The following is a 26326-nucleotide window of genomic DNA, read 5'->3' on the forward strand; positions in this document are numbered from 1 at the left end:
TCACCGTTATCAATTGAGATATCGTTGCCGTTGTACGCAGCTTTCAGCCAACTCGTCATTTCCTTCAGAACCGCAATCTGGCTTCGAATCACAATGTCTGGCTTCGTGATGTCCACTTCCACGTCGGGGTTGGACACCTGATTGGCCAGCCCATTGCCAATGACTACTGCCTCATACCTAAGAGACAAACTCATCAATATGAGTGGTTGACTTGAAAAACATTTGAACATTCAACCCAGAATACTCCATAAATGCATTTGAACACAAAACAACCAATTTTAAGCATGAACTGAGAATAATGTCTGCATCCATGCATGTGGTGAGGGAACACTGTCTGAAATAGTTTACCTGCTTTTGGCTGTTCCATTCCAGCAGTCATCACCAGGTGCAATTCTCTCACCAGCACAATGAGTGTCTGGCAGCGTGGACCAGAACTTCTTGGCGTGTTTCAACTTTTTCTTCACATCACTCGTCTGTTGTCGAAAAACACACAAGTCAAGCTCCGCCCTACACAAAGACATCCAGTGTTTTAAATCAAACACTTTACCAGTCTATCTAAGCTTGTTCCGGCAGCAGTGGTAGGTCTTGCGTCAGGGCTGTAGGGGCGGAAGCGACCAGTGAAAACGGTGTCTTTGGTAGAACGCTTGGAGCGGCTGGGTTTAGGCTGGCCACATCCATGGAATACCTGTCAGGGGAGAGAAGAGTTAACTGCTATCAAGTTTGTGGATTTCTCGCATCGGTCAAAAAGATACCGACCTTCTGTGAAACTTGCATGCTGTTCTCTTGCATGTTCATGATGGCATCGGAAAGTTTCACATCAATGGGATCCATGATGGATTCGAAATTGAACGGACCCTCCAGCCTTTCAGCCAGACCAAGCATGGCATCTACAACAATTGGACAAACTACCACGTTAGAAATCATTCATGCAAAAGTACCTCTCATCACCTCAAACGGTTGCTATAGCGAATAAAGTCCAGTAGGGGGTAGCAACGACTCAAAAGTCCCAGGTGGCTCCACACAACAGAGTTGAACAAAATGGTCCATTTGAAACACAAGCCACTAAGATGTGCTTTAAAACCTTTTTGTTACATTCATATTTCAATAATCAGTCTGCTAGAAATTATTAATTACTATATATTATATTATTATTATTATTATTATTATATAAATTATTCTGTTAATCAGTGTAAGGGCAGGGAGAGTCCACACAAGTGAATCTGGACGATGTTAGTATTGTTACTCACCAAGAAAATTGTTCCACTCTGTGTCCAGGTCTGCCTGGTTGGCGAAACAACCCCGCATCACATTCAGACAATAATTCTGGCAGGGCTTCAGCGCCACTTGGCCCGAGCAGTAGGGACAGTACAACATTTTCGTGGCCGCTTGCACACAGCTGGGAGACGCGCTGACCTGCAGGTCAGTTGGAAGACAAACATTGACTCAATAACATATTTGGACACTGACTATTTAGTATTTCACAAAACAGTATAATCTAATCATCAATTAATCACTCCGTGCTGTAGAAAAACATGTCATAGTAGAAAAAACAAAATGGTTTATGTTATCAGCCTGGAAGGGAACTGTTAGCCAAGAATGATATGCGTTCAAAAAACACAGCGCTGCATTCCGAGAGAAAAAGTGCGCCTCTTCCATTCTTACCGTCGAGACTTTGTCGACCACCTGTGGCATAAGGTTTAGGCCACGCACAAATGTACGCGCGGCAATAAAAGCACGCGTCAACTGGATGCGTAGCTTGCGGGGCACGTCCCCAAAAGGTTGCAACTGCTCCGTGTGCCGGCTGACGCACTCCATGTAGGCGTCGCTGAATTCATATTGCACGTTGACCAGCCGGAACATCCTCTCCAGGAGGTCGGCCCAAAAGTCCGACAGCATGGACTCCAGGTTTACGGCCGAGCTGCCGGACACGTAGTAGCGCGTCAGGGACTGGAAGAAGTTCTTGAAGAGCTCGGCATTCTGCACGTACATCATCCCGTACGTTCGCACAAACATGTTGTGCAGCGACTCCTCTGCATTTTTCAAAAGTTCTCGGAAGAATTCTGTAAGAAAGTGGAGACAAGGGGATATTTGTGTCATTCCGAAACAAACAACCATCCGTTCATGTCATTTAGAATTCTGGCCATTGTGCATGCAATATTTATTAATTACGCCAGAAAGCAATTGAGGAAAAAATACAGTGCACTATCTGGCCACAGATACTTTACAGGGGTGTCAAACTCATTTTTGTCACGGGCCACATCGTAGTCATAGTTTCCTTCGGTGGGCCGTTATATGTATAGCTGTCGATGCCTTACACGCATTATATACAGTATAGGCTACACAACAAACTAATAAACTAGCTTTGAAATCAAAGACCAGTAAAAACCACAAATATTTCAAAAAGAGGAATGGTACAAAAAATTGCTTTTAAAATTGAAGATGAGACACAGTTGATGCATGATTTGTCTTTCCGGGCCACATAAAGTGACGTGGCGGGCCGTATCTGGCCCCCATGCCTTGAGTTTGACACTAGTGCTTCAACAGTTGCCTTTTTGCCAAACCAAATTCCACACAAGCGTTTGTGAAACTACGAAAGAAAAAGAAATGTAAAGTACCGCTGTTGAAATAGTCCACTTTACTGAAGCCCTAAGCCAAAGGATGAAAACGTGCAGGCTACAATGCGGGCGGGCGGGCTGTTGGAAAAGGTCTGGCTCAGTAATGCATTCAGCGCAGACATCTCCTTACCTCAAACTGACCATCATCAATGGCATTTTTTGTTGTTGTCACATTCCATTGGCTTTCCTTTCTCCCTGTTTCTCTTGGACAGTCCTTCAGAGGCATTTTTCAATAGGATTACTGAATAATGAGAACTGTTTTCCCTCCTACATATGGACCTCTATGCCTTTTACCCATCCCGACATCTCCCTCCCTATACTGCTTTCACTTCATCAGTTCCTTCAGCCATCTCTCTTCAGTAGACAGGGAACAATGACCTACTTCATCCTGAGGAATGTCCATCACCCCCCCTCCTCCACCTACCCTCAATAATCCAGTCCCCCTCAGCCCCCGACTCTCTTAATCTGAACAAAATGAGAATTCCACAGAGTCACTGAAAAATGCGTCGCCTTCAGTCGTGCATGCATGCAAGCGAACACTCGCGGTCCCCCCCCCCCCCTTTCACTCATCTCCTTTCTATCCACTCTTGCTCTTCTCCCCCTCGCTGCTGCGTGCAGACAAAACTTCTGTCCCACAGCAGTTCTCTGGGTGCCCTATGCTCGCCTTTGAAATGTAAAGTTCCCATGCTCTGACTGAGGGAGACACTAAACGTTCCTTAGCCACACATGCTCACGCGCACGTGCACACGCACACAGTCCCCTCGTAATGCTGTCACTTCCACTCCAGACTGACACACTAAAAAGAAAAAATGGGGAAGGGGAGGATTGAGGGCAGCGTGGGGTGGGTTAAGTTGAGGGCTTTTTTAACTCCAAAGCCCCACTGTGTTGCCAGGGAGACCGGAAACACCGCAGCCCCCCAAATCACATGCACAGGCACACACAGCAGATGACAAGAAACCAAGTTGTACTCTTCACTGACTGAGATTACATCAAAAGGTTCACTCGCAACCGTGGAATTTGATAGTAGCAACAAGTGTAACGTTGGGGAAAAAGAAGAGGTCAGGGTTCTACATTCACAATGCAACCCAAAGATCTCTGACGCTGACTTGATTGGGATAGTGCAACTTTTCTGAATCCACCGGACATTTAATAGTAAATACTTATCCATTCATTATGAATTGATAAATAATCATTCATCTGTCCACTAACATTATTTCGTGCATTACGTTAAATCATTCCGTAAGAATGACCTTTGTCAAATATTCAGTTCGATTTCATACTTCAAAAAAAAGGTAACTACACAGAAGTAATACCCTCTTCAATGATAAGGTATCAAGACTATCCTAGAATACATCATATAAATAATCTACAGGGCCACCAGCCCAAAAGTTGAATGTTGGACATGAAGAGGAGGACAATGGGGGAAAGGGGCAAGACCATGCCAAGAGGATGAGCAACATTGCACAGGCATCTTGCAAAGTTTACAAGAAGAGAAAGGCTACACGTGGCTTGTTAAATGTAAAAGGATACAAATGGTCACATCTATCCTCTGCAGTCCTTCCCCCAGCCATTCTGTCATCATGTCGCATAGGAGTCCATGATCTTAATCCATTGCAGGAGCAGCCAGACATTTTAACCCCCCACCCCCACCCCTACTTCTGCTCCTCTCAATCTAAACCCAATTGCACCCCTATTTGTGCCAATTAGTCCTCGCTCCTCACTCTTTTCTCATGGGATGTGATTCTGTCAGTCCTGCTGCTGGCGATGGGTGTCTCTTGTTAGGAACCTTAATCCACGTTCTTAAATTCCACACATAAGCCTGCCCCGCTGGACGGGGTCAGAGCAATAAGGCCGACAGACAGGCTGAGATCATGGCAAAGTGGGGAGAACTATTTCTGTCTCCTAATTGGCCATGACTTCCAGTTCCAGACGGAGGGTGAGAGCGTGTCTAATCACATACACCACTTCCTGGGTTTGCTAGTGTGTAAATGCATGTCTGTTTTCATCCAAGCTGCGTTTCGGCACAGCACTTCTCATGTCGTCTTCATGAACAGTCAATACAAGGAGAAGCACTTTGTGTGTAAACTCTGGGGTGTCCTGGAGTAGAACGAGTAATTAATAGGACAGGACAGCAATCTGAACATGTCATAAGCGGTGAGAGGTGTCAAATGGTCCAAGTGGAGGAAAGCGCAGCAGGTCTTTGTAAAGAGATCCCACATCTGACAGTTTGAAAAGAGCCGCAAGCTTCCTGCAGTCACGGGGGCGCACAAAAGGTAAACCAAAAAGAGGTTACAATTTCACCGTCAGCTCTGGGCTGACATCTTCAGGAAAACTGTGTGACTTTTCAAATGGACTGTATAATAATTGTAGTAGTCCACAATGTACTATGATGATTAAACCACGTGTGATTTAAGATGATACACTCTTCATCCCGCAACACATTTGCAAATATTTACCCGTGAATTTGTAACATTTAGACATTGCTTTTATTTTGTTAATTTTAAAATACGACCATGGGATAACAAAATATCTGTTCAAATGAAAAAATAATCTATGTTGAGCTGTAGGAGTTCAATTAGTATCAGAAATTCAAGTACGTACATAATTAAAAAGATATGCTCGAATATCAACCTTTTGATGCTTTCAAACTAATTGACAAAAAGGAGGACAAAAATAACCAGTGAAGAGGCACAAGATGGGGACAGAGGGCAGCGAAAGGGGAAAAGCGAGGGGCGGGATGGAGTGAGAGCTGCCACTGCATTCCGACACGTCACATTCCAGTTCACATCTGGCTGCAATACACACGCACCCGCTTGCTGACAATCTTTCGCTCTCTTTCACAGACCCGCAAGATGTAAAGGTCTTTGACCCACGGATGCACAGGCGTGTACGTACGGCACGCACAACTCGCATACATAAACTAACTAAACTCTCAAGATGTCCATTTGGTCATTCTTTTCCATCCCTTCATCTTATCACAAGGAACAGCAGCAGTGGCTAGCTACGAACACAAACAATGCCACTTCCTCTGCGATTCTGCAGTGTTGCATGTTCCCAAGTGCTTCCGCCCTCCACAAGCGAAATCTGATGATCTGACTATTTACAGGCTTACACGCGTGCGTACGCTGGGAGGAAAAGGAAGCACAAATCTGAATGTGTGTGGTCCGTCTGGGAGTGTGTGTGTGTGTGCGTCTCTCTGGAGAAGGAAAACCGGCAGAGGGGGCCGCTGAGGGAGGGCAACGAGATGTTGAGAGACAGGTGGACCAGCTAGTGGACACAGACCGACTGTCTCCGCTCAGCAGGTGGGAGCGTCCATCAAAAATCGTGCAGCATGCATGCTAGCTAGCGCTAGTGGAACACTTTGTGCCACTGTAGCATGGAAGGTTTTCGTTTGAGTTCTTGCTTACGGTCAAAGTGCTGATGCCTCTGTCGAAAGGTGGACTGTAGATTGGTGCTAAGCCTGGAGACAGGGGCTTTGATATCATAGTGACTCTGCTGGCTTAGCTTCTCCTCCATCTCCACCGTGCAGCAGGAGAAACCCTGTGGACACACTTTCAGTGATGCTCCTGGAAGAGGAAAAACAAAAAGCAACAATGTAAATAATACTGCGAGATCATGTGTCACGACACTATTGAACCTTTATTGAGTCCGCAATGGAGAAACTTTCAGGAGGGAAAAATGACTTTAATTCAACTCAGGTTATGTGAACAGCGGAACACAAAAGTCGCTGCTTCATGACATCATCTCTGAATTTACCGAAACTGCGGACATAAAAAAAAAGAAGAGTGAAATCAGTGACGGTGATGAGCTAATTTCATTCAGTGCACACATCTGTTCCTACAAGCATGCGGGCATCCTCAAGCCAAAAACACATGACTAGGCACGAGTTAGCGTTAGGCTCTAAATGCCTATTGCGTCTTGTTTTTCTTGAATTTCTTCTTGTTTTTCTTATTTTACAATAAGATCATTGATGCAGTACGCACAACACATTGCCGTCATCATCATTGCATTGCACAGCCAATTCATTGTTGTCGTCTTTAGGATTACCTCTTCATCACTCAACAGGTATGTAATTCAGCAAAAGGCAGGTTGATGCGGATTACTCTCAAATGATCCCCCCCATTTAAGACCCTCATTTTAAAAAGTAATACAACATAACATTTTTTGGCAATGCAAGCTGCAGCATTAAGAACAAAACAGAATCAATTTCAAACTGATCCAAATAAGGAATTTCCCTGTCAGAATCATCATTGTCAATTCATTAAAACTACTATTAGGAGCTTGGTCCAATAAGACAGGGGTTTTCAACTGGTTTTGTCCAAGGAACCACCATTATAACCAAGAAGCACCACTGCTTTGGCCGAATATTATTTTATTTTGCACCTAAGGAGGATACACCTATACAGGCTATTTATTTGCATCTGTATGTCTATTTTGGGAATATATTTGACATGTGAATGGGTAAATGATTAACAAAATGAGCTGGAAAATAAATCAAGTCTAAATAATGAATCAATTTTGTTTTTAAAAATCTTACAATCATTTTCCATATCCAATTTCGCGGACCACCTGCAATACCGCCACAGACCACTAGAGGGTCACGGACCGCCGGTTGACAATCTAGCAATAAGACATTTCTTAAAAGTTATTGTCTTTGACACATCAGTAACTGTCTAAGATACATTTGGAGATGAAGGATAAATGTAAAGTAGTGGCAGGAATGACATTTAAAAAAAAGAGAGAGAGAACACAGGGATCCTTTCAGGCCTTGTATGGTGGTGTTTAGTTTTTCCCAAGTGGAGGTCCCTGCAAAGGTTTTTGCAACTTACGCAGGGACAAGCTTTGACCTGGCCTTTAATAGATAACTTTAGTTTTGCAACTCCACTATTATTTTAGGGGTATTCCACCTCTTGTAAAATGTTACTTCTCATTAAAACAAATACTGCTGTACAATATGGACAACATTTCAAATTAAGATATACAGTAGGTAATTTTCTAACCCAATAGCGATAAAAGGTTTCCCTTAAATTAACATGAAACGAATGAGAATGTACTCCAATTGTTTTTTCAAAATATTTATCAAACACATCTTCAACTGCAAGCATTAAGTAATGAATAATAGACAAAATAATCAGCCTGCTGATTAAAAAGGTTGATTATATAAAACCCCTTTACGGCCATGTCACGATTACGCCACAGTGTTAGCTGGAGCCAAAAGAAGGGAAGCCAGCAGTAAACACTGCTAAATCTATGTAGAAAAATGTCATCTTGTTGAGGTTTTAGTTGCCAAAACCATATAAAAAATATCCAAACAGAAAACAAATCGTTTTTCAATGGAAAGGCGCAGGAGTGATTCACAGCTATAGTTGTTTAAAAGGGATCCCAAATAGGGATGCACCCTGGCGCCATAAAGTGGACCCTTCTGTCTGGGATCAAGTCCATATAATCCTCTCGAGACTTCACAGTCCTTTCCCCAAACTCATCTCTCTCCGAGCAGGCTTGGTTCATTTACACGTGCGCGCTCACATGTACGCACACTGCCAGCCCAAACTTAAAACATATTCACACATCACATCACTGCTCAACACATGGCTCTTTGTACAAGCATGATTGGAGTCACGGACACGTACACACACACACACACTGAACATTTAGGTCCAACAGACATCCAAGTCGCACCCCTCCCTTCGGCAGGGGCCACACCGCACAGCACTCAGAAGGACTATATCCACATGGAAAATAGCCCTAGTTACCAAAGTACACAAATAAAAGTGAGATGGTCGATATTTCACAGGAATGTCCATACAAATGTTGTATTGTACGCTCAAAGACTCAAGTCTCTAAAAACTCAAGTCCTTAGCTCATGCAGACTTGAGAAGTCAATTTCTTGCCTTGCTGGTAAAACAAAAAAAAAAGAAGCCTGAGGCACAAGACAGCGAGTGGGAGTGATGCTTGACTATCGTTACTTATTTACAGCAACCTTTGCCAATTATTTTCCTTCAGTCACCGACACGAATAATCTTTGTTTTGGGTGAGCGGCTTTTTAAGTGCTCAAAGATGTAACAAGACTCTGAGGAAAAAAAACATTGTTAGCGTGCCACTCTGAAGAGGAAAACAGCTATTTATGGTGGTCAAAACAAGGGAACGGCACCTTGTAAACAAACATGACTGTGTGCTGTGGCATTCATCAGCGTTGCACTACTTCTCCGGCTTTCCTTTGTGGGGAGACCACAAAGGAAAGCCGGAGAAGTAGTGCACCCTTTAAATGGCTCATAAAAATAAGACACTTCCCTTTGACATTGCCCTGCCTCTCAAACGCTTCTCTCTGAAGAAGGATGGCGGGGGAGGTGAAAACGCCTCACGGACAAAAAAACAGATTAGACACCTTGCCGCCCTTCTCTGCCTGCCACCATGTGCCCCTGAACCACGCAGACATCGGAGTGCAAGCCCCCACCCAACGCCTACACGCCCTCCGCCTTAACCGCCACCACCCTGCAGGCTCAACCGGCGAGGTCAAGGGTTAACAGCCACTCCTCTGAGAGAGGTCCTGTCCTCTGACCACCCCCTTGTCCATCAACCGGGCACATCCACCACACACAGTAACCCACCATCCAAACCTCACTCATCCAATAATAACACCACTAACTCACATCCCCCACAGACACAGTGGCAATTAGGAGTCGTAAAAGTCACCAACACAAGCAAAAACCCGAAATAGGAAGGTCGCTGGTCAATTCACTCCATCTGAAGTCATCAAAGGGCTTTTTCTGAACCATCCTGCATTCAAGACATTGATAGAAATATTAACAGCTATATACAGTAAATATTATGCTGTAGGGGCTCATCACTTCCTACACGAGTCTGTTGCGTTTCGATTTGTGCCACTTACTTCAAGTGCGCACTCTCTGCTTGTCAGGCCAGAGTCGTTGGTAATACCTGGCCACGAGTATGTCATCATAATCAAACAATATTTCGCATTGTTGGAAGGTATCATTCACTAGAATGCAAGTCATCCATCAGCAAATATTTCAACTGTGGTGCAAGTTTCACACAATAATTTGTTTCTAACAAAGATAATGAGATGAAAAAACAACAACACACACTTTAATACCGACTAACGAGACTAAAGAGACGTTTGTATTCTTAATCTGGAACTAGTATTAAGGTTGTTTGTGCTGTGCATAGTAAACAAAGTGTTTTCTACTGGAAAAGGAAAAAAACTAAAGAAAATCAAATTCAGAGAAACATTGTGGCAACAGGCTGTGACAGCGGTGCAACTAATGCGCTGAATTTTGAATTGCTATATTGAGTCAGCTTTATATTTTAATTCAGTGTTTTTGAATAAAGCGCTTGGTGGAGGTGATGTTACAAAAAGCCCCGTATTCACATCAAGTAGCCGTTTGGTCCAACCGCAGATTGCTGGAGGGCACTGTGCCAGTGAGTCATATTTGAAGAAAGGTGAAGTGTGTCTTGCGTACATTCCAAATTCCCATTTACATACCTCCTCTCAATGTCAGTGCTATCCTAAAGTAAACCTCACATTTCACTTTATACACTAACATACAGTACTTGTTTTCAGATTTTTAGCTTTGACTAACATTCCAAAATATTCTGCATTTCAATGAAAGGAATGCAGTGACGTCAAATATGAATCCACTGAGGGGTTTTTTTTCCTCAATGTTGAATGACTTTTGAGTCTTTGCAATGTGGTTAGCCACAAAGAATGATGTTCTGAAAGCACTTTCATTTGTCGAAGGCAGCATTGACTCATCGACGCCTATTGAGCTTTATGAATGAGAATCACCCGTCGTTGTAAATCCATAAAGTGGGTCTTCTGGAATTGTCTATGGCATGTAAATGTCTCTTTCTTCTTGGGTTAATTCTACGGTTGACAACTCCCTGAAAAATAATTCAGGCACCACTGAGACGGCTGACGTGATTGCCTTTACCATTCATGGAGGGATTTATTTGTGGTATTTGTTTATGGTTGAGTTGAATAAGATGAATTTTTTTTAATGTTATGAACACATGACAAAGATATCCAGAAATATACTTTAATACAAACGAACAAAATTAGCTTATCAAATAAATATCTTTCCAAATTGTTCTGCCAATCTGGTCTTTTATGTGTTCAAAGGTTAAAGTGAACAAGAGTAGGACTGTGCATACACTCATTGGTGGCAATAAATGACCAATTCAGGCAGTAAGTGACATCAGAATGTGACAAACCAAGCCCGTAAACAATACGCATTGCAATGCTGCCTACCTCCGGTGATGTAGACCGGCTGGCTGAGATGAAAAACCAGGAAGCGAGCTCTAAAAGTGGGTGGGACAATTTGTCGTTGCGCTCATCCCCCAAAAGCCCTTAAATCACTACAGATTGTTTTCGTGACGTGAGTTTCAGTGAAATCGTTTCTACATATAGCCCTGTTATATAAGTGGCGATGTTCAGTCCAGTTAAATGTCCGTTTAAGTCTGACCCAATAAATTGAGGCGTTGGACACCTCACAATCTTTCACCGATTATGTGAAGCTTAGGAGGAAAATATTTAAGTTGTGTCTTTAAAGCAACCTGTCTTAATACTTTGCTTTGTTTTAAGTGCCGAGTACCTACTTGCGGACTAATATTCACCAAGCATATATAAAACTAGATCAGCTATTGCAATAGTTGCTTCATGCCTAAACCATGGCCGGTATTTATCTGAAGGAAATGACCTCAAATTGGCATCAGATCATCTTGCTGTGTTCATCTGGATGACTTGCACTGAACAAGAAATTCCATAGAAATGCTGCTGACTTGACCTAACTGGGAAACTAATTTTAGAGCACCGATACAGCTGTCCCATGACTCTATTCATTACTCGTCAAAGTGTGTCACCGATAAAACATGGGTGGAACTTGAAAACCTTTTGCACACATATCTGCATTTTCAACATCTTTATTCTTCCAATAAAATGTGAGTCATTTGTTTATGCTTTTTACTTGAGGTTACTTTGATGCACTACTTTATAATTCTATAACAGATTCATTCCAACTACTGACTGGAAAGAGTTTTAATGACTGCTTGTTTATTACATGCAGCTACACAACATAGCAACACATTAACCATCACTCACTAAATAGTTGACTTGATCGTCTGACTGACTGAACCGCAGCAATGAGTTTCGTCCTTGTGCCTGATTCAACAGCAAGGCATTCAACGGAGTAAGTTGGAGAGAAGCAGTCATTCTCACATGATAAGTGAGAAAATATATAGAGAATGAGATAACTGAGCCTTAAGTTCTTGGCGATATGATCGCAAACATCTTAAAAAAAAAAAAACATGACACCCTGAAGACATAAAAGATTACTGCCCCATATGTCCCGTCAAAACTGATAATCAAAATTACAGTTTGGTACAATACTTTAGTGTCCCTGATATTTTTCAAAATAAAAAGAGAATCATTCAAGCATTTCCAACTTGCAGAATTTTATAGCTCTATTTATTTTTGGATAAATCATGTGTATATTGTTTTATTTATGGAACGTATAAAAATGTTTAGTGCTGAAGAAGTGAAGCCAACATGTTTCCACATTGTTTGATGAAACCTGAAAAGTTGAAGTGGTAAACCAACAGATTTCTCATCTGACTTTATTTAAGAGCAAAATTAACCTGTTATTTCTAATATATCTGATACTGGTTATTGTGATACACTTTAATTTATTGCTTATGTTTCTTAAACACACAGACACACGTGAGAACAAGACCTTGAAAAATGGATATACCCCTAATAAAAACCTACATTGAGAAGTGGGAAGAGACATAACTGCCAATAGACAAACCCTGTAAAGCAATAATCCATTTATAAAGACAGGAAGTAGCAGTTAAGCGGATGTGTCTGGATTTAATATATTCCGATTTGGAGCCAAAGGCATGGTTTTGGGTAATGACAGTGTAAATTGTTTCTTTAAATAAATAGCGGATTAACACTCTTCCACAAACGGCTTCAAAACACTAAATTGACAAAATTTATGAGGCACATTGTATCCACCTTATTCCTACATCCCATGATCCTTAGCATGAAATGCAAGTGGTATGGTGAAACCAGCTCTATTTTTCAAACTGCAATCATTCTTCAAAGTTCACGTGAACATCACTTCAACTTCAAAGACCCGCGGCAAATATTAGAACGATCAGCTTTGACATTTTGATTTTTATGAGCAAAAAGTCTTCCTCGCCACACTACAGCTTACTGATAAACACGCTAATTACTATCCATAAATTCCCAAATATGGTGGCGATCCTTCTAATAACTGCAAAGGTTGATTAATAACAAAGGCTCCCACACACATTTAAACAATACCTGGATGTTAATGTGCCACTCGAGGGCGAATGATTAGTAAAGGGGGTTGTAGAAAAGAAAACCATTCTTCAATCAATGGGAGAATTTTACCGGAAGTTTGTTCCCAGAAGTTTGTTACCAGAAGTACCTCCCAAATTTGTTCTGACAGGACAGCCCTCAGGAATAAGCTGGATAGAAATGACTGGGACGTGTAACTTTCTACTTTTAACATAAACTATTTGTGATTCAATGTGTCTGCATTTAAACAAAATAGTTTATTCATAGCAATTTTTCCCCCCGAGACTGTCTGTAAGTGTACGGGTAGATAAATAATTTCTCATTTGTCATTACCAGAGTTCCATTACCAATTACTAAACCAGTTGAGTTCTCTGGCCAATTAAAATTCTCCACTTGTGAGTGTTCCAAAATGCTGTCATCCATGAACATTTACCCAGAAGCGCCTGGGGAGATTCCACAATATCGCAGCAGCCTCTAACTCCGCTTCCCTCTGGCGTCCTGAGCCGGCATCTCCAGCTTTGTGTTCAGGCACAAAAGCTCCCCTGCCTACACCACTTCCCAGATCACCCCTGTGTCAGGGTTTCAACTTGCTCCTACATTTCTCTGAGAGCATTTACAAATCAAAAAACAGGAACCACCACTGTTTTGTTGCCCCTCTCAAAATATCCCACAGTTTAGTATCTTCAGACGATGTCTGACCTTTATGTGCAAAGCAGCATGAAGCAAATGTAGCACCGCAGTGTTTAATGTGTATTTTGCGTGACAGGATTAACATGACTCTTAAAACTAGATTTGAGTGAACAATGTGACAGTACAGGTTGATAGGTTTCCAAATTAAACATGCATTTGTTTTGTATCTAGGTTGAAAAGTGACAGTGCTGAACTGTGGCAAATGCGTTAATGATTAGAAGAAGGCAATGACTTTGAGGTCATCCTCTAAACCAGTGACTTGATAAATGCCCCCTGCAAAAAAAAAAACAAAAAAAACAGAGCATGGCACATTCACTATTACTCAACATGTCTGACCTACTGAGAACATGTTAGACTTGTATACAAAGGAACTGCAAATACAATTATGAATGCAATTGATAGTGCACACTAATATTTAACAAAAGTTATTCTGTCTGGTAATTATGTCCATTTCTGTCGGTTACATTAAATGCAAAAAAATAATGTGAGTAAATCACGCAACCTTTTTTTTTTTTAGCCTCACTACTGGGAATGAACACATGTTTCAGGGAGGTATCAGCAATAACTCATTGTATCAACTGGCCTTATCTTCCAGATTTTCCACATGTTGCATGGGCCTTTTGAAGAGCAGAAAACATTTTGCACGTTTGATCTTGTGCTTCTGCTACACTGTATGCCAGCTTTACCCACTCCAATCTTGTGTGTGTGAGAGATAAAAAAATATATCATAGTGAAAGGGTGAGGCAGGATTATGTATAAAAAAAAAAATAATAATTAAAAAAAAAAATCCAGAAGCAGGTTGTGGTTTCATACACAACAAGCTCCAGAGAAATGGGGAGCGGGAAAAACACCCTAATGAGTGCAAAAGTGGATTTAAAAAAAAAAATCCACAAAGAATTAAACACACACATGGACGCAAATTATGTGGTCAGTGATTGCACTGGCCAACTTGACATCATCTGTTTTCACGCTTTGCTCGTGCTATGTTGGACTAAGAATGAGAGGAGTCATTTTCATTGGCCAGGAAACAAGTCAGCTGTGTTCACACCCACAATGGCGCAAACGCCTGTTTCAAACTGCTTGTCTGCGAAAAACTAGGAGCAAAAAAAACCCCACCTCTACTCCTGCACACAATCAAACCACGCTTTGCACAAATATACAGCCCTATATGTGCGCTGGTAATCTACACCGAGTTGAAAAGAGTCAAATAAGGGCCCTCATCCTGATTTGGTGAAACACCTGAAAGGTTTGAAAATATTTAAGACAAAATACATTGAATAATGTTTTTAAAATCCCATTAAAGACAATATTTTACATCCTAAAGCAGCGTAAGACCATGTCCAGGCAAAGTGCCTCAGGCGGAATGAGGTCAGGTACAAGATTAGGTTTCTGGAGTCTCGGTGCTACAAAGAAGCAACAAAGAGTCCGATATACCTGTTGGGCCTTACGACACTGGACACCAGTTGAGTTGATGGGAAGAAAGCCACTCGTCGGAGACAATCAAAGGCACAAGAAAGTCTAAACCTAACAGCACAATGATTTTATGGACCTTAGTGGTGAATGGTGCAGCATGTTCAGAATGTTGCCCCCGTGCACGTCGTCCGCTTGCCATTCGGCTCGTTCACCGATAATTTAAGGCCTGGCGGGACCACTAGGGTTCCTATTGAACACATTTGTCTGCAAACACGCCACCCTGAAAACATACCGACCGAATGATTTGAAACCTCAGAGCCATCATTAAACAAAATCTTCTTTGATGTGTGGAGAGTCTTTTGCCTCTAGCCAGCAGGAAGCCTGCCATTGTTTTCATCATGTTTTACATTTCAGTTTTGCTTGAAACATGGCATTGGTTCATAAGTCAGACTCAAAAATGTTTGGCAGCCAAGACACCGCCCTAAGGTTTTTTTTTTTTTTTTTTGTGGGATGTTGTTTTTTTTCGCAAAATAAAACGAATGAAAACCTCCTGTTCCGTTGTCAAATAGTAGAATTGTAGATTGAAATAAATCAGAGCAAAAGCGGGTCATGAAGGGAAAAGATGAATATTAGGAAACCTATTTAGTTTTGAAAGTGAGCTAAGTGTGAGCGAGGGTGATGTGATGTAGGATTTGGGAGCAATTAGCATGGATTACAACTCGTTTGGCTTGGAACTAATACTAGGATTCAATCCAAACACCACGACAAGAATGTGGCTCTTCTCTCCTTTTCGCAACACAAGTCGTAAAAGGATCAACACAGGGGAGATGTTCAGGAGTATCAATAGCTGAGGAACATTTCTACTCCAAGCAGTTTATGTAGAAAAGGACTTCAACGTCAACAATAAATACATAGTATGTCACAGCATAAGAGGTGTACCAGTCCTTCATCCCTTTACTCTAACAAAAACACATAATTAATGATCAAGGCCATTATTGAAGTTTTGGATCTGCTGCCATTTTCAATTGTGTAAACGATGTCACTACGAATTTATGTCAAGATAGACCGAGCGTAGACCGAACGCAGCATTGCCACGCATTCCGATTTAAGTGTTTATATGACATCAGCTTGACAAAAAGAGTATACCGCCGCTGTGACTCTGAATCAAATTTCATTCTGATTTGGCGTGTTTATTCCAATTGAGGTGATTGTATGCAGCTTCTTCATTGTGTTTGGTTTCATTCTAATCGGAAAACAAGGCTCTGAGTAAACCAGGCTAGAAACTAACTCAAATTTGAAAGGTAATACAGAATGACACTGCAGCCAATCGAGTAAACCACTGATAAGTAAATTCAAAGTAAATTCGAAGTGGGTGCAATAGGCAAGAACCTGCCTGCATGATCCAAGTCGGCTGAGAGACACAGTTCATGTGTTGCAGTGTGTTCCACACAAACATACAGTACATTGTGCATTTGTGCTCTTTGGTTCCTGTCTATTCCCCCTTGTCTCCAGGGCATTCAGGTCAACTTGCCTTGGTCCAAACTCTTTTTTGTCACTCACATACTCCACTCTTTTTCTCTGTATGCCTCGGTCAATCCCTCCAGAGCACTTTGTTGCAGAGTGCTCCCAGCACTGGGGTTCCCAGTGTGTGGGTCTTGGTGGTCCGGTGTGGAATGTGGTGAGGAGGGGGTGTAAGCAGGCGAGCATATAAGGAGCTACTCAATTGTTCCCACACACAGCATCCACCCCCCACTGATCTCTCGCTCACTTGGCCATTTGTAGACGTTCTGGCCGAAGCAAAAGATGCAGAGATGGGATTGCGCGCTCTTAGTGGATACACGGCTCTTGAACTAATGCTCAGCACCGAGCATATTAAAAACGTTTAAGAGGGGGAAACTTAACATTCCAAGTTCAATTGGTTAAGAAATGGGGCTTTCCAAAACTTGGAAGACCAATGCCATGGAAGCCTGAGATTTTTAGACTTAAAAAGAATAATTGCATGAAAGATTTTTTTCTGAACAGTGATTGGCTACATTGTTCTGGACTGATAATAAGTCGTTGCTGGAATCCGGAGGGCCACTGATGTCTGCGCTACCCTGCTGTGTTCACAGGAAGCTGATAAGAGGGGAGAGGCAGCGCTGAGCTGACAGGTACATGCAGCAGGACTCCCACCCCAAGTCAAAGCCAGGTTCCCCCCACGCCTGGGGTTCACAAAACCTCTGCCTCATGATATCAAAACTCAGTTATCTGGAGGACTCACCAAATAGTTACTGAGGAGATGTTGCATAAACAGGGTCAGTAAGTGACTACTACCTTTGAATGGGATAACAATCCAGGGGGGTTCTTCTAGCTAGAAATCACAATCTATTTACTGATATGCCCGTCAACAACTCTAGGACACTGTTACCTGTAAGATTGAAATCCTCTACATTTACACAATCTTTGACACTGCAACAAAGACCTGAACTGCTTCTAAAGAAGCCATGAACCACTGAAGAACCTGAATCAGTTTAGTACTGGATTGAGGCAACTGATTGTTGAAAAGATGGTAGTCTGAGATGGTTCTCTATGTACTGTGCAGCACAAATACACAGAAAAGTGAGAGTTGAATATCTCCTTAAAAGGATTTAATGATTAAAATAAAGAAAAAAAAATCTTGATCGGAGAGAGTTTGGCAATATTTTTTTTTCAAGTATTGGTTTCTTACTAAGAGGCCGAAATAAAACTTAAATAATTGTAACCCCGATTTTCATATGGTTTGACAAAGGAACCAGAGAATTTCTCACTCTGACAGGTGCATATCTCGAGAACGAGGTGATAGTAGATATTCTTCAATCTAAGTTGTTTTTTTAAAGCCTAAAATCGGAAGGACAATTTGTCCATCACATCATAAAAAAACAATCATCTAATATACTACTTATAGTGACCTTCAGCATTGTGTTGAAGACCACGGCAACTAAGACCAGACATTATCGAGACTAGAGAGTATCTTTTGGAGATTAGAAACCTCATTACATTTGCAACAAAAACAATTCTGTTATGTTGAATTTGAAATACAATGAAAGAAAGCTCAAATCTAAGCAAATGTGTGCAAGGGGATGTGGCAATCCAGATGACAAAAAGAATGGCAGAGCAGCACCTGCATTCTGCGTTTCTCACTAATAGCAGTAGTACTGGCCTGGCCTCTACTGGTCTTGAACAAAAATCCCATGTCTGGCCATGGCAAGACAGAGTAAATATGCCTTTAACCCTGAGACAAGACCGAGACCCTTAAAAAGTGGTTTGAGAGAAAGCTCAATCTTGGCAACAAATTCCAAATGAACACTGGAGTGTGAGTGAAATGGCACACCTGGAGAGGAAAGGAAACTTGCCAAATAGAAATTGTACATACAATTTACTAAACAGCTTCCCATTTGGCATCACAAAAAAAACATTGTATTTATTGATATTTTGGTTTCTAAAGGAATAGACATTGAATGTACTGAAGGAACTTGTCAATAAAAAAAAAAACATGCAGGGCGGTTCACATCAAACAAAGGGTGCCTTTTGAGTTTTATGAGATTGACCTTGAGAAACAGACAAGACGTTTGATTGGTTTTCGAATAGTTAATTTCCACTGGAGTTCAAATTGTAGGTCAAACTGCCCCTGAATAGCACCTCTCGGTAATAAAAGGCCTGATATGCAACAACAATCCAATAATTGTGATTCATTCTGATTCGACTTTGAAAATTCTGATTCACTGATCATTTGTCATTCATGCACTGCCCCACTGATAATCATGACACGAGGCTTACAAAATTTCCACTGAAGTGACCTAACTTGAAGGAATCATCATATTCGGTAATAGATAAGAAATTGAACCTTGGATGTAGATTGTGGAATAAGACTGATCCCATGTGAGCAACAAGGAATTCACAATCTGAGCCTGCTGTTACTGTCCATCACTTAATTTGGTCATACCCTGAGGCAATTGGGGTTTCCATTTCACATTTACTGCATTAAAACATCTTTATTGTAACTCTTGTCCGGCTTCAACAAAGCCCCCCAAAGTAACATTAACGGTAACAAACATCCCTACTGCTGCACTGTGCCAACAATAACACAAGATGTCCATGGTTGTAAAAGGTAGGTTTTTCAATCTTGTGTATCCTATAGGAGTCATATTCCACCAGTCTGATTTACTATCAATGTAAGAGTGCCAGTAAATATTTCAAGAAGTACTTATTCACCACCTGGCACACATGTTTTCGCTCTCCAAATCATAAAAAAAAACTAAGGTTATTCCGGAATAAGGGCTCAAGCTATGTTGCATTCTCATCGGGGTTTGTTCAAGGTTGCAAATGTTTTGCCTGTACTTTCCTTGCGACAAGGAAAATCACGAAAACTGCTGGTGAATGTTTTGCGAATATTTGCGACCTTGAACAAAGCCTGACAAAACTCTGACAATAATGCAAATTTTGATACCTTCACCAACAGTTGGCCTCAGTGGCATAGGGCCATTACAGTACCGTTAACCTGGAGCTGTTGCTATGCACCGACAGTACATAGTCCAAGATTTCAAGAGCAGAAACGGTTTGTGGACACACCACATGAATGAACCTTGAGACTTGTGGCTCTCTATGGATTCATTATCTTGGTTTCCATTTATGACAAAGAGAACTCATTGAGACTTTCTGTGCTTAACGCCCAAACATACATACACCAAAAAGTTATTGCGAGGAAAAACTATGCGCGGAGGTCATTAACATAAATAAATCTCGCTTGACCTTCTTTCAAATCCCCCAAATGCAACACAATATTAAACGTGACCAATGTGGACATGTTGTGGTATTCTCAACGGGTTTTTTTTCGAATCACAATGACAAACAAACAAACACCACATACAATGGGCCTTTTTTCTTGTCGCCAGGAAATTTTGAATGTGATAAAAAAAATTCCCTGGCGTCCAAAAAAGTAAAAGCTAACATCTGGCGACAAATTGGCAAAAATGTGCGACTTTTAACGTACACTGACGAGAGCCCAACATTGGCTGCTATCGAAAACATTCGCACTTGTTCGCCGCTATAGATAAACACTTGCAGTTGTTCACCACTTAGTGGGACAGATGACTACTTGTATGAAATGCAAGACACACTCTACTCTTTTGACAGTTACACTCAAATAAATCATGTTAACGAGCAAAATGTAAATATCTTACAATTCCGCAAAATCCTCAGATCACATATTTCATTATTAATAGTGTTGACAACACTTTATTTTTAATTAGAATAAATGTCATCAGCCTTTGTTTAAAGTGAAGAAGTGGTCCAGTTAATGAAAACCACTGGAAAATAAATTGTTGACAGCAGGAATGCTTGGCAAACCAATATCTGAAATGTGCATTGTTAAGCAGAGAGCAAAGAAAAAGTGGAAATCAAATTGGAATGAAATTAAAGCAACAGTCTGGATAAGTGAGGATATTCATTTACCCACCATAAAAAGGAAATGAGAGAAGGGAGGGATTTGAAGTATGCTGGGCACAGTGGAATTTCAAACCCCAACTTTGCTCCCCCACTCCAACCCTCAATGCAAAAGTCACCACCATTTGTTTCCATTACTTGGGTTTAACAAAAAGGATGTGTTTTTGTTGGGATACAATAGTATGTCTTATAACACAATTTATCCGAATATCCTTACAAAAACAATAACTTTTGTCAAATTTGACATGTAATTTGGAAGACTGTTTATTTTGACATATTGTGATAGCAAAGATTCATTTGCATGGTTAATGAATGGTTAAGCGCACGTTTCTTAAACCTGAAAAGGAGATCATTTTGGAGAGGAAACAAAAAAAAATAAAAATCAGAAAACATGTTTTTACTACCTCCAAAGGTTCAACAAATTCCCTGCCAGCATGGAGGTTTTTCTGAGGAAGCTTGGAAGTAAACACAAGCTGGCTTCTTTCAGTGGGGAGCACACTGTGTGTGTTGATTATACCTCTCCATTGTTATGAATTGCCTTCAAGTATTTCCTAAATGAAAGTTATATTTACTGGCTGAAGTGTTGCCAGACACTCACGAGGCTGGAGAAAAAGTTCACAAAAGGCAGCAAAGCATCTTGTGTATTTTGGAAAATGAAATACTATGAACTAACAAACGACTATTGTAACTGCTCTGGAACCAAGAAATCATTAAAAAATGTTTAACAATGATTTTTTTCCAGTTTAAATGATAGACAAAAGCAAACAAGGATGATGTTACATTGTTAAATTGATTTTGCTAACTACTGAGACCGTTGGACCACTAGAAGACTTCTATGGCCTATAGCGGACCACGATCGCCATGTTGAGCACCATTCATTCAGACCAGTTTTTAAACCATTCATACAGTAAATCAAATAACATTTTGAATTTACCGTTAACGCCTTTGTTGGGAACATCGTTGACGTTGAAACCTTTGGAGCTGTAAGCAACTCGAACATCGTTGCAGTTTTTCGACTTTTGCTCCGCCGTGGCCGAAACGCAAAACACGACCAGCGTGCTAAGCACACACAACAGCAGCAGCGTCTTCATGTTTTGTCCGTTTCAGAGACAAAAAAAAAATGATAATAAATAAAATAAAAGAAGTAACCAGATCGGTGAGTGCAAAAGGTGTCCAGCGGTTCTGTAATCTAAGTTTGAGCTACGGCAATATTCCTCATGGATCTAGACGCGTTGGTTTCCTTCAATTCAACAGACGCTTCATTCACTCAACAGAAAGGGAGCAAAAATCCAAATCACCAAAAACTGCTGGAAAACACACACGCTAACTTATTCCCTTAAACGGAGAGTGTTAAACGAAAATGTCCACTTTCAGAGTCTCATAAAAACAGAAAGAGGAGCCCAAACAAAAGTCTTGGAAGAGTATCAAAAACTTTTTAGACTCCAGACAAAAATCCCAAAAGCTGGCTCCTCACTTTCGACGACAGTAATAACAACATGCGACAAAGGGGTCTTGTTTCGTTTCTTTTCTCGCCTTGTGTCCACACGCAAGGAGGCCTTGATTTCTGCGGGTCGGGACACCGGACTATAAAGTCGTCCTACTGCGATCCAGATGCAGGCTGAAGGCGCTGATAGACACCCAGGAGAGAAGAGAAGTTCCGGGGACAAAGAGGGTGGAAAGCAGGAACACCAGGGGTGGAGTCAGGAGCAGGAGTGCCTGGATTACTTAACTTCAGTCAAGACCCGTAGTCGACACAACACATAACAAAAAATAATGATCCTGTCTACAAATGTAGCAAAAATCTCACACATCAGGGAAAAACATCAGAGAACCAAAAACCCTGAACTACATTTTTTCTTTTTATCACTGAGAACTCTCCCTGGACCTTTCTAATTTCTTATCTGTTCATCCAAATTGATGGCGCCTTAATGATAATTCGCAGTGATGCCTATGCCTTCCTCAAACAACTCCCTTTTCTGCTCACTTGTTAGGGCATCGATGTAGTTGTTTATTTTTTCCTTTTGTTTTCCTTCCAAAATACACAATTCTGACATCTGACATAATTGGGGTGCACACTTACATAAAAAAAAAAGTTTTAAAGCATTTTTTCATTTGCGCATTTATGTCCGATCGCGCAACTGCAGCGCACCGCCAAACGCGCAACTGTAGCGCGTCGCCGACCGCGCAACTGCACCGCGCTGGTCGCATTATTGTGACAGAGCGGTCGCTGAAATTTAGAAAATATTTTTAAAGTCCTGATGTACTTTCCAAAATTGAAGTGGTCCTCAGTGCGCAGGGAGCTTAATTTTGTCCGATCCCGCAACTGCAGCGCACCGTCGAACGCGCAACCGTAGCGCTTCCCCGACCGCGCGACTGCACCGCGCTGGTCGCATTATTGTGACAGAGCGGTCGCTGAAATTTAGAAAATATTTTTAAAGTCCCGATGTACTTTGCAAAATCTAAGTGGACCTCAGTGCGCAGGGAGCTTGATTTGGTCCGATTGCGCAACCGCAGCGCGCCGTCGAACGCGCAACCGTAGCGCTTCGCCGACCGCGAACCTGCACCGCGCTGGTCGCATTATTGTGACAGAGCGGTCGCTGAAATTTAGAAAATATTTACAAAGTCCGGATGTACTTTCCAAAATTTAAGTGGACCTCAGTGCGCAGGGAGCTTAATTTGGTCCGATTGCGCAACCGCAGCGCGCCGCCGAAAGCGCAACTGTAGCACTTCGCCGACCGCGCAACTGCACGGCGCTCGTCGCATTATTGTGACAGAGCGGCCGCTGAAATGTAGAAAATATGTTAAAAGTCCTGATGTACTTTCCAAAATTGAAGTGGACCTCAGTGCGCAGGGAGCTTAATTTGGTCCGATTGCGCAACCGCAGCGCGCCGCCGAACGCGCAACTGTAGCACTTCTCGGACCGCTTAACTGCACGGCGCTTGTCGCATTATTGTGACAGAGCGGTCGCTGAAATTTAGAAAATATTTTTAAAGTCCTGATGTACTTTCCAAAATTTAAGTGGACCTCAGTGCGCAGGGAGCTTAATTTGGTCCGATTGCGCAACCGCAGCGCGCCGGCCGGGCGCTCACTTTTTTAGGAGCGTCTTTGTATTTTCGGATGGCTTTACTGCTCCCACTTGCTTCCTTTGGAGGCATAATTAGAGTTGGTGCAATCCTCAGAGTAACGAGAATGTAATAACGAACGGAGTCAGTTTGCATGCGGGTCCTCTCAGCTCGTCTTGCAAGGTTCGCCAACCGAATTTCGTCCGACATCGGAAGCAAAAAAATCTCGATTATTTTGTTTGAATTCCGATTTGTTCGAGAACCGGGACATTCAAAAACCGAGGCTCCACTGTACAGTTTATTAATCAATTATTGTTATTTATTTACAATTGTTTCGCCATAAAAAAAAAACTGCATGCTGGTGGGTTTGACATTGCATTTTTCAACCCTTTTGAAATTGATTCAATTATTGGTCCGGCCATTGTTTTCCTCAGCAAAAGCAAATGTTTGAAATGTCTTATTCTGATTTTACACAAAAGATCAATCAGTCCGTTTTCTTGAAGAACAACAGAAATTAGACAATAATTATTGTTGAGAGAATGATATTAGCCATTTTGGACTATTTCATTCCTATAGTGACATTATGTTATATTTATTCCAATAGTTGCCTATTTATTTCAGACTCAATTTGTGGCCAATTATTGCATATCGTCTACTCAATATCCAACTACTACTTCCAATATGCAACAACTAATGCAACACAGATAACAACAGTTTTGATCATGTCAGAGTCAGAACGTTTAGAGCCAAAGGTGGCCCAGAAATGAAAGCAGAGGTGGCCACCACCTGACTTGACCTAAAGGAAAACCCTAAAACAGACTTTGGTTACAGGCCTTGTACACTCTCGAGGCTATACTTTTGTGATTAAAACATTTCAGTCAAAATCAGACATTATTATGACCTCATCATAATAACCAGATTATTTTGTATAACAACCTTTAAAATTAAGTCATTGGTGGGAATCGTATTTTCATGGACTTGAACTTGTTTACGAGGATTTTCATGAATACAAATAAAATTTTCAGTCAAGACAGCAATGTAGTAATTTTTTTAGGTTTTGATGATTTTTTTTTTGGGGGGGGATTGTTTGGTGGAAAAAGGTCAAGAAGGGAACATTCCATTTTTTTTACTACAGTGTTTTGTCATGTAAATGTAACCCGATTAATGAGTTAAGAAACGTAATAAATGTAAAAACAAGACTTTTCTTATTCAGTGGACCTTTTAGAGGCATCTATCGGAGCCATTATGGACAGACCTCATGAAAACAAACACGTGCTTTTCGTTGTAACACTTTAAAACATGCATACATTTATTTATTTCTTAGGGGAGATTTAATCACATGAAACTGAAGGTCGTGCTTGTCTGGAGGTGTTGTTTCAGTTCAGCTTTTTATTATTCAGTACGTCTCGGTTTATTGAAAATCCGGATAGAGTTACAGTAACCGTGGAGACAAAACTTTCCAACTCTACTTTACACAAACACAGATGAAGCTTACAAAGGTATACGTTTGATATTTAGTTGCTTATTGGTCAAAATAACTCGATATACTGACGCAGCCTGAAAGGAACCACCAGGCAGATGGCTTCAAACAGAAGATGTAGAAAAAAGCAAATTAAAGCTTTTACTGTTTGTAATAATACAAAAATAGCAGTGAAACTCAAATTTTCAAGGGCTGATTAGGATTTTCTTGTTATTGATGACATATAGTCTTCACATGTTTATTTTTACCATTTTGCTCCAGTGGAAGACATTTGATTCTTCTGCTGCGATGCCTCCAACTTCAACTCTCTTATTCCATCTTGTTACTTTTGGTAAGCAAACACATTCAGAAGGTTCAAACTCACGCAACTGTCTGAAAGACATTTTACTCAAATTAAAATTCCCCACATTCTTCAGCCACTTCATTTATACCCTCCAACCATGATCTTGGTCTTAAATGTTGGCTTTGGGGAGAAATTGCAGCTTGTGTTTTTAATCATCCAAAAACGTCCCTTCATTAAATGAACACATGCATATTAGAAAGTTATATGACTGCTTTTAAACATGTTTCAACAAGTCTGACTTATGGTGTGTGTGTGTGTGTGTGTGTGTGTGTGTGTGTGTGTGTGTGTGTGTGTGTGCGTGCACATTCATTGGTATAGGGGGTAGCACTCAGCAAAATGACATTCCTCCTTTTGTGTCCACATTCCTCAGGCGGCTGCATTCATTGCGTGTGACTGTGGCGGCTGCAGGGGAAGCCAGGGGTTGCCGAGGAGCAGGAGGAGGATGCTGGAGTTGTGTGCTTGGGAGAGCGTGGGCCCGGTGCTCTTCTTAATAGGCCAACAAAAGGTTTGAAAATGCTCCAGTGCCATGGCAATTAGACATGAATGAGCTTTGAGCGACCTGACATGTCTTGTGCATTCCATCTGACAGAGGAATTTAAGCATCAAGCTTGGTTCAAATTGAAGTGGACTGGGGATCTTATACACATGGAAGCACCTGAATTATAATGTTATCTTCATTCTATGCAAGGTTTGATGGTCAGTCAGGTAGCCAAACCGTGAAATACATATTCACGGGGAGGCAAGAAAATGCAACCAATGCAGCTCTTCTGTGTTCCTGGTGGCTTACATCAATTTGACCTTTCACTCTGGTGTTGTGTGCTCTTTCGACATTGCCTCAATATTACCTTAAGAAAACACATGAACTCTGCATTTCAATAGGCCAGTTTACCCTTTCCCCAGCTATGCATTAGCATTCAGAATATA

The 26326-nt window shown here is 41.4% G+C and overlaps 1 protein-coding gene across 1 annotated transcript in view; it reads right to left on the reverse strand.

Annotated features, from left to right (window-relative positions):
- Positions 1–22172, reverse strand: part of gpc4 (glypican 4) — a 24974-nt gene extending 2802 nt beyond the window's left edge. Inside the window, exons 1-8 of the mRNA XM_085936494.1 lie at positions 21452–22172; positions 6023–6181; positions 1663–2060; positions 1248–1413; positions 757–887; positions 548–685; positions 349–473; positions 5–177 (exon numbers count right to left, since the gene is read on the reverse strand). Of these exons, the coding sequence (XP_085792620.1) occupies positions 5–177; positions 349–473; positions 548–685; positions 757–887; positions 1248–1413; positions 1663–2060; positions 6023–6181; positions 21452–21608 (1447 nt within the window). The 5' untranslated portion in view covers positions 21609–22172. The remainder of the gene's footprint in view (positions 1–4; positions 178–348; positions 474–547; positions 686–756; positions 888–1247; positions 1414–1662; positions 2061–6022; positions 6182–21451) is intronic.
- Positions 22173–26326: the final 4154 nt, after the last annotated feature.

This window comes from Syngnathus leptorhynchus, chromosome 2 (assembly GCF_054491065.1).
Source record: "Syngnathus leptorhynchus isolate UIUO chromosome 2, UIUO_Slep, whole genome shotgun sequence".
Taxonomy (NCBI): domain Eukaryota; kingdom Metazoa; phylum Chordata; class Actinopteri; order Syngnathiformes; family Syngnathidae; genus Syngnathus; species Syngnathus leptorhynchus.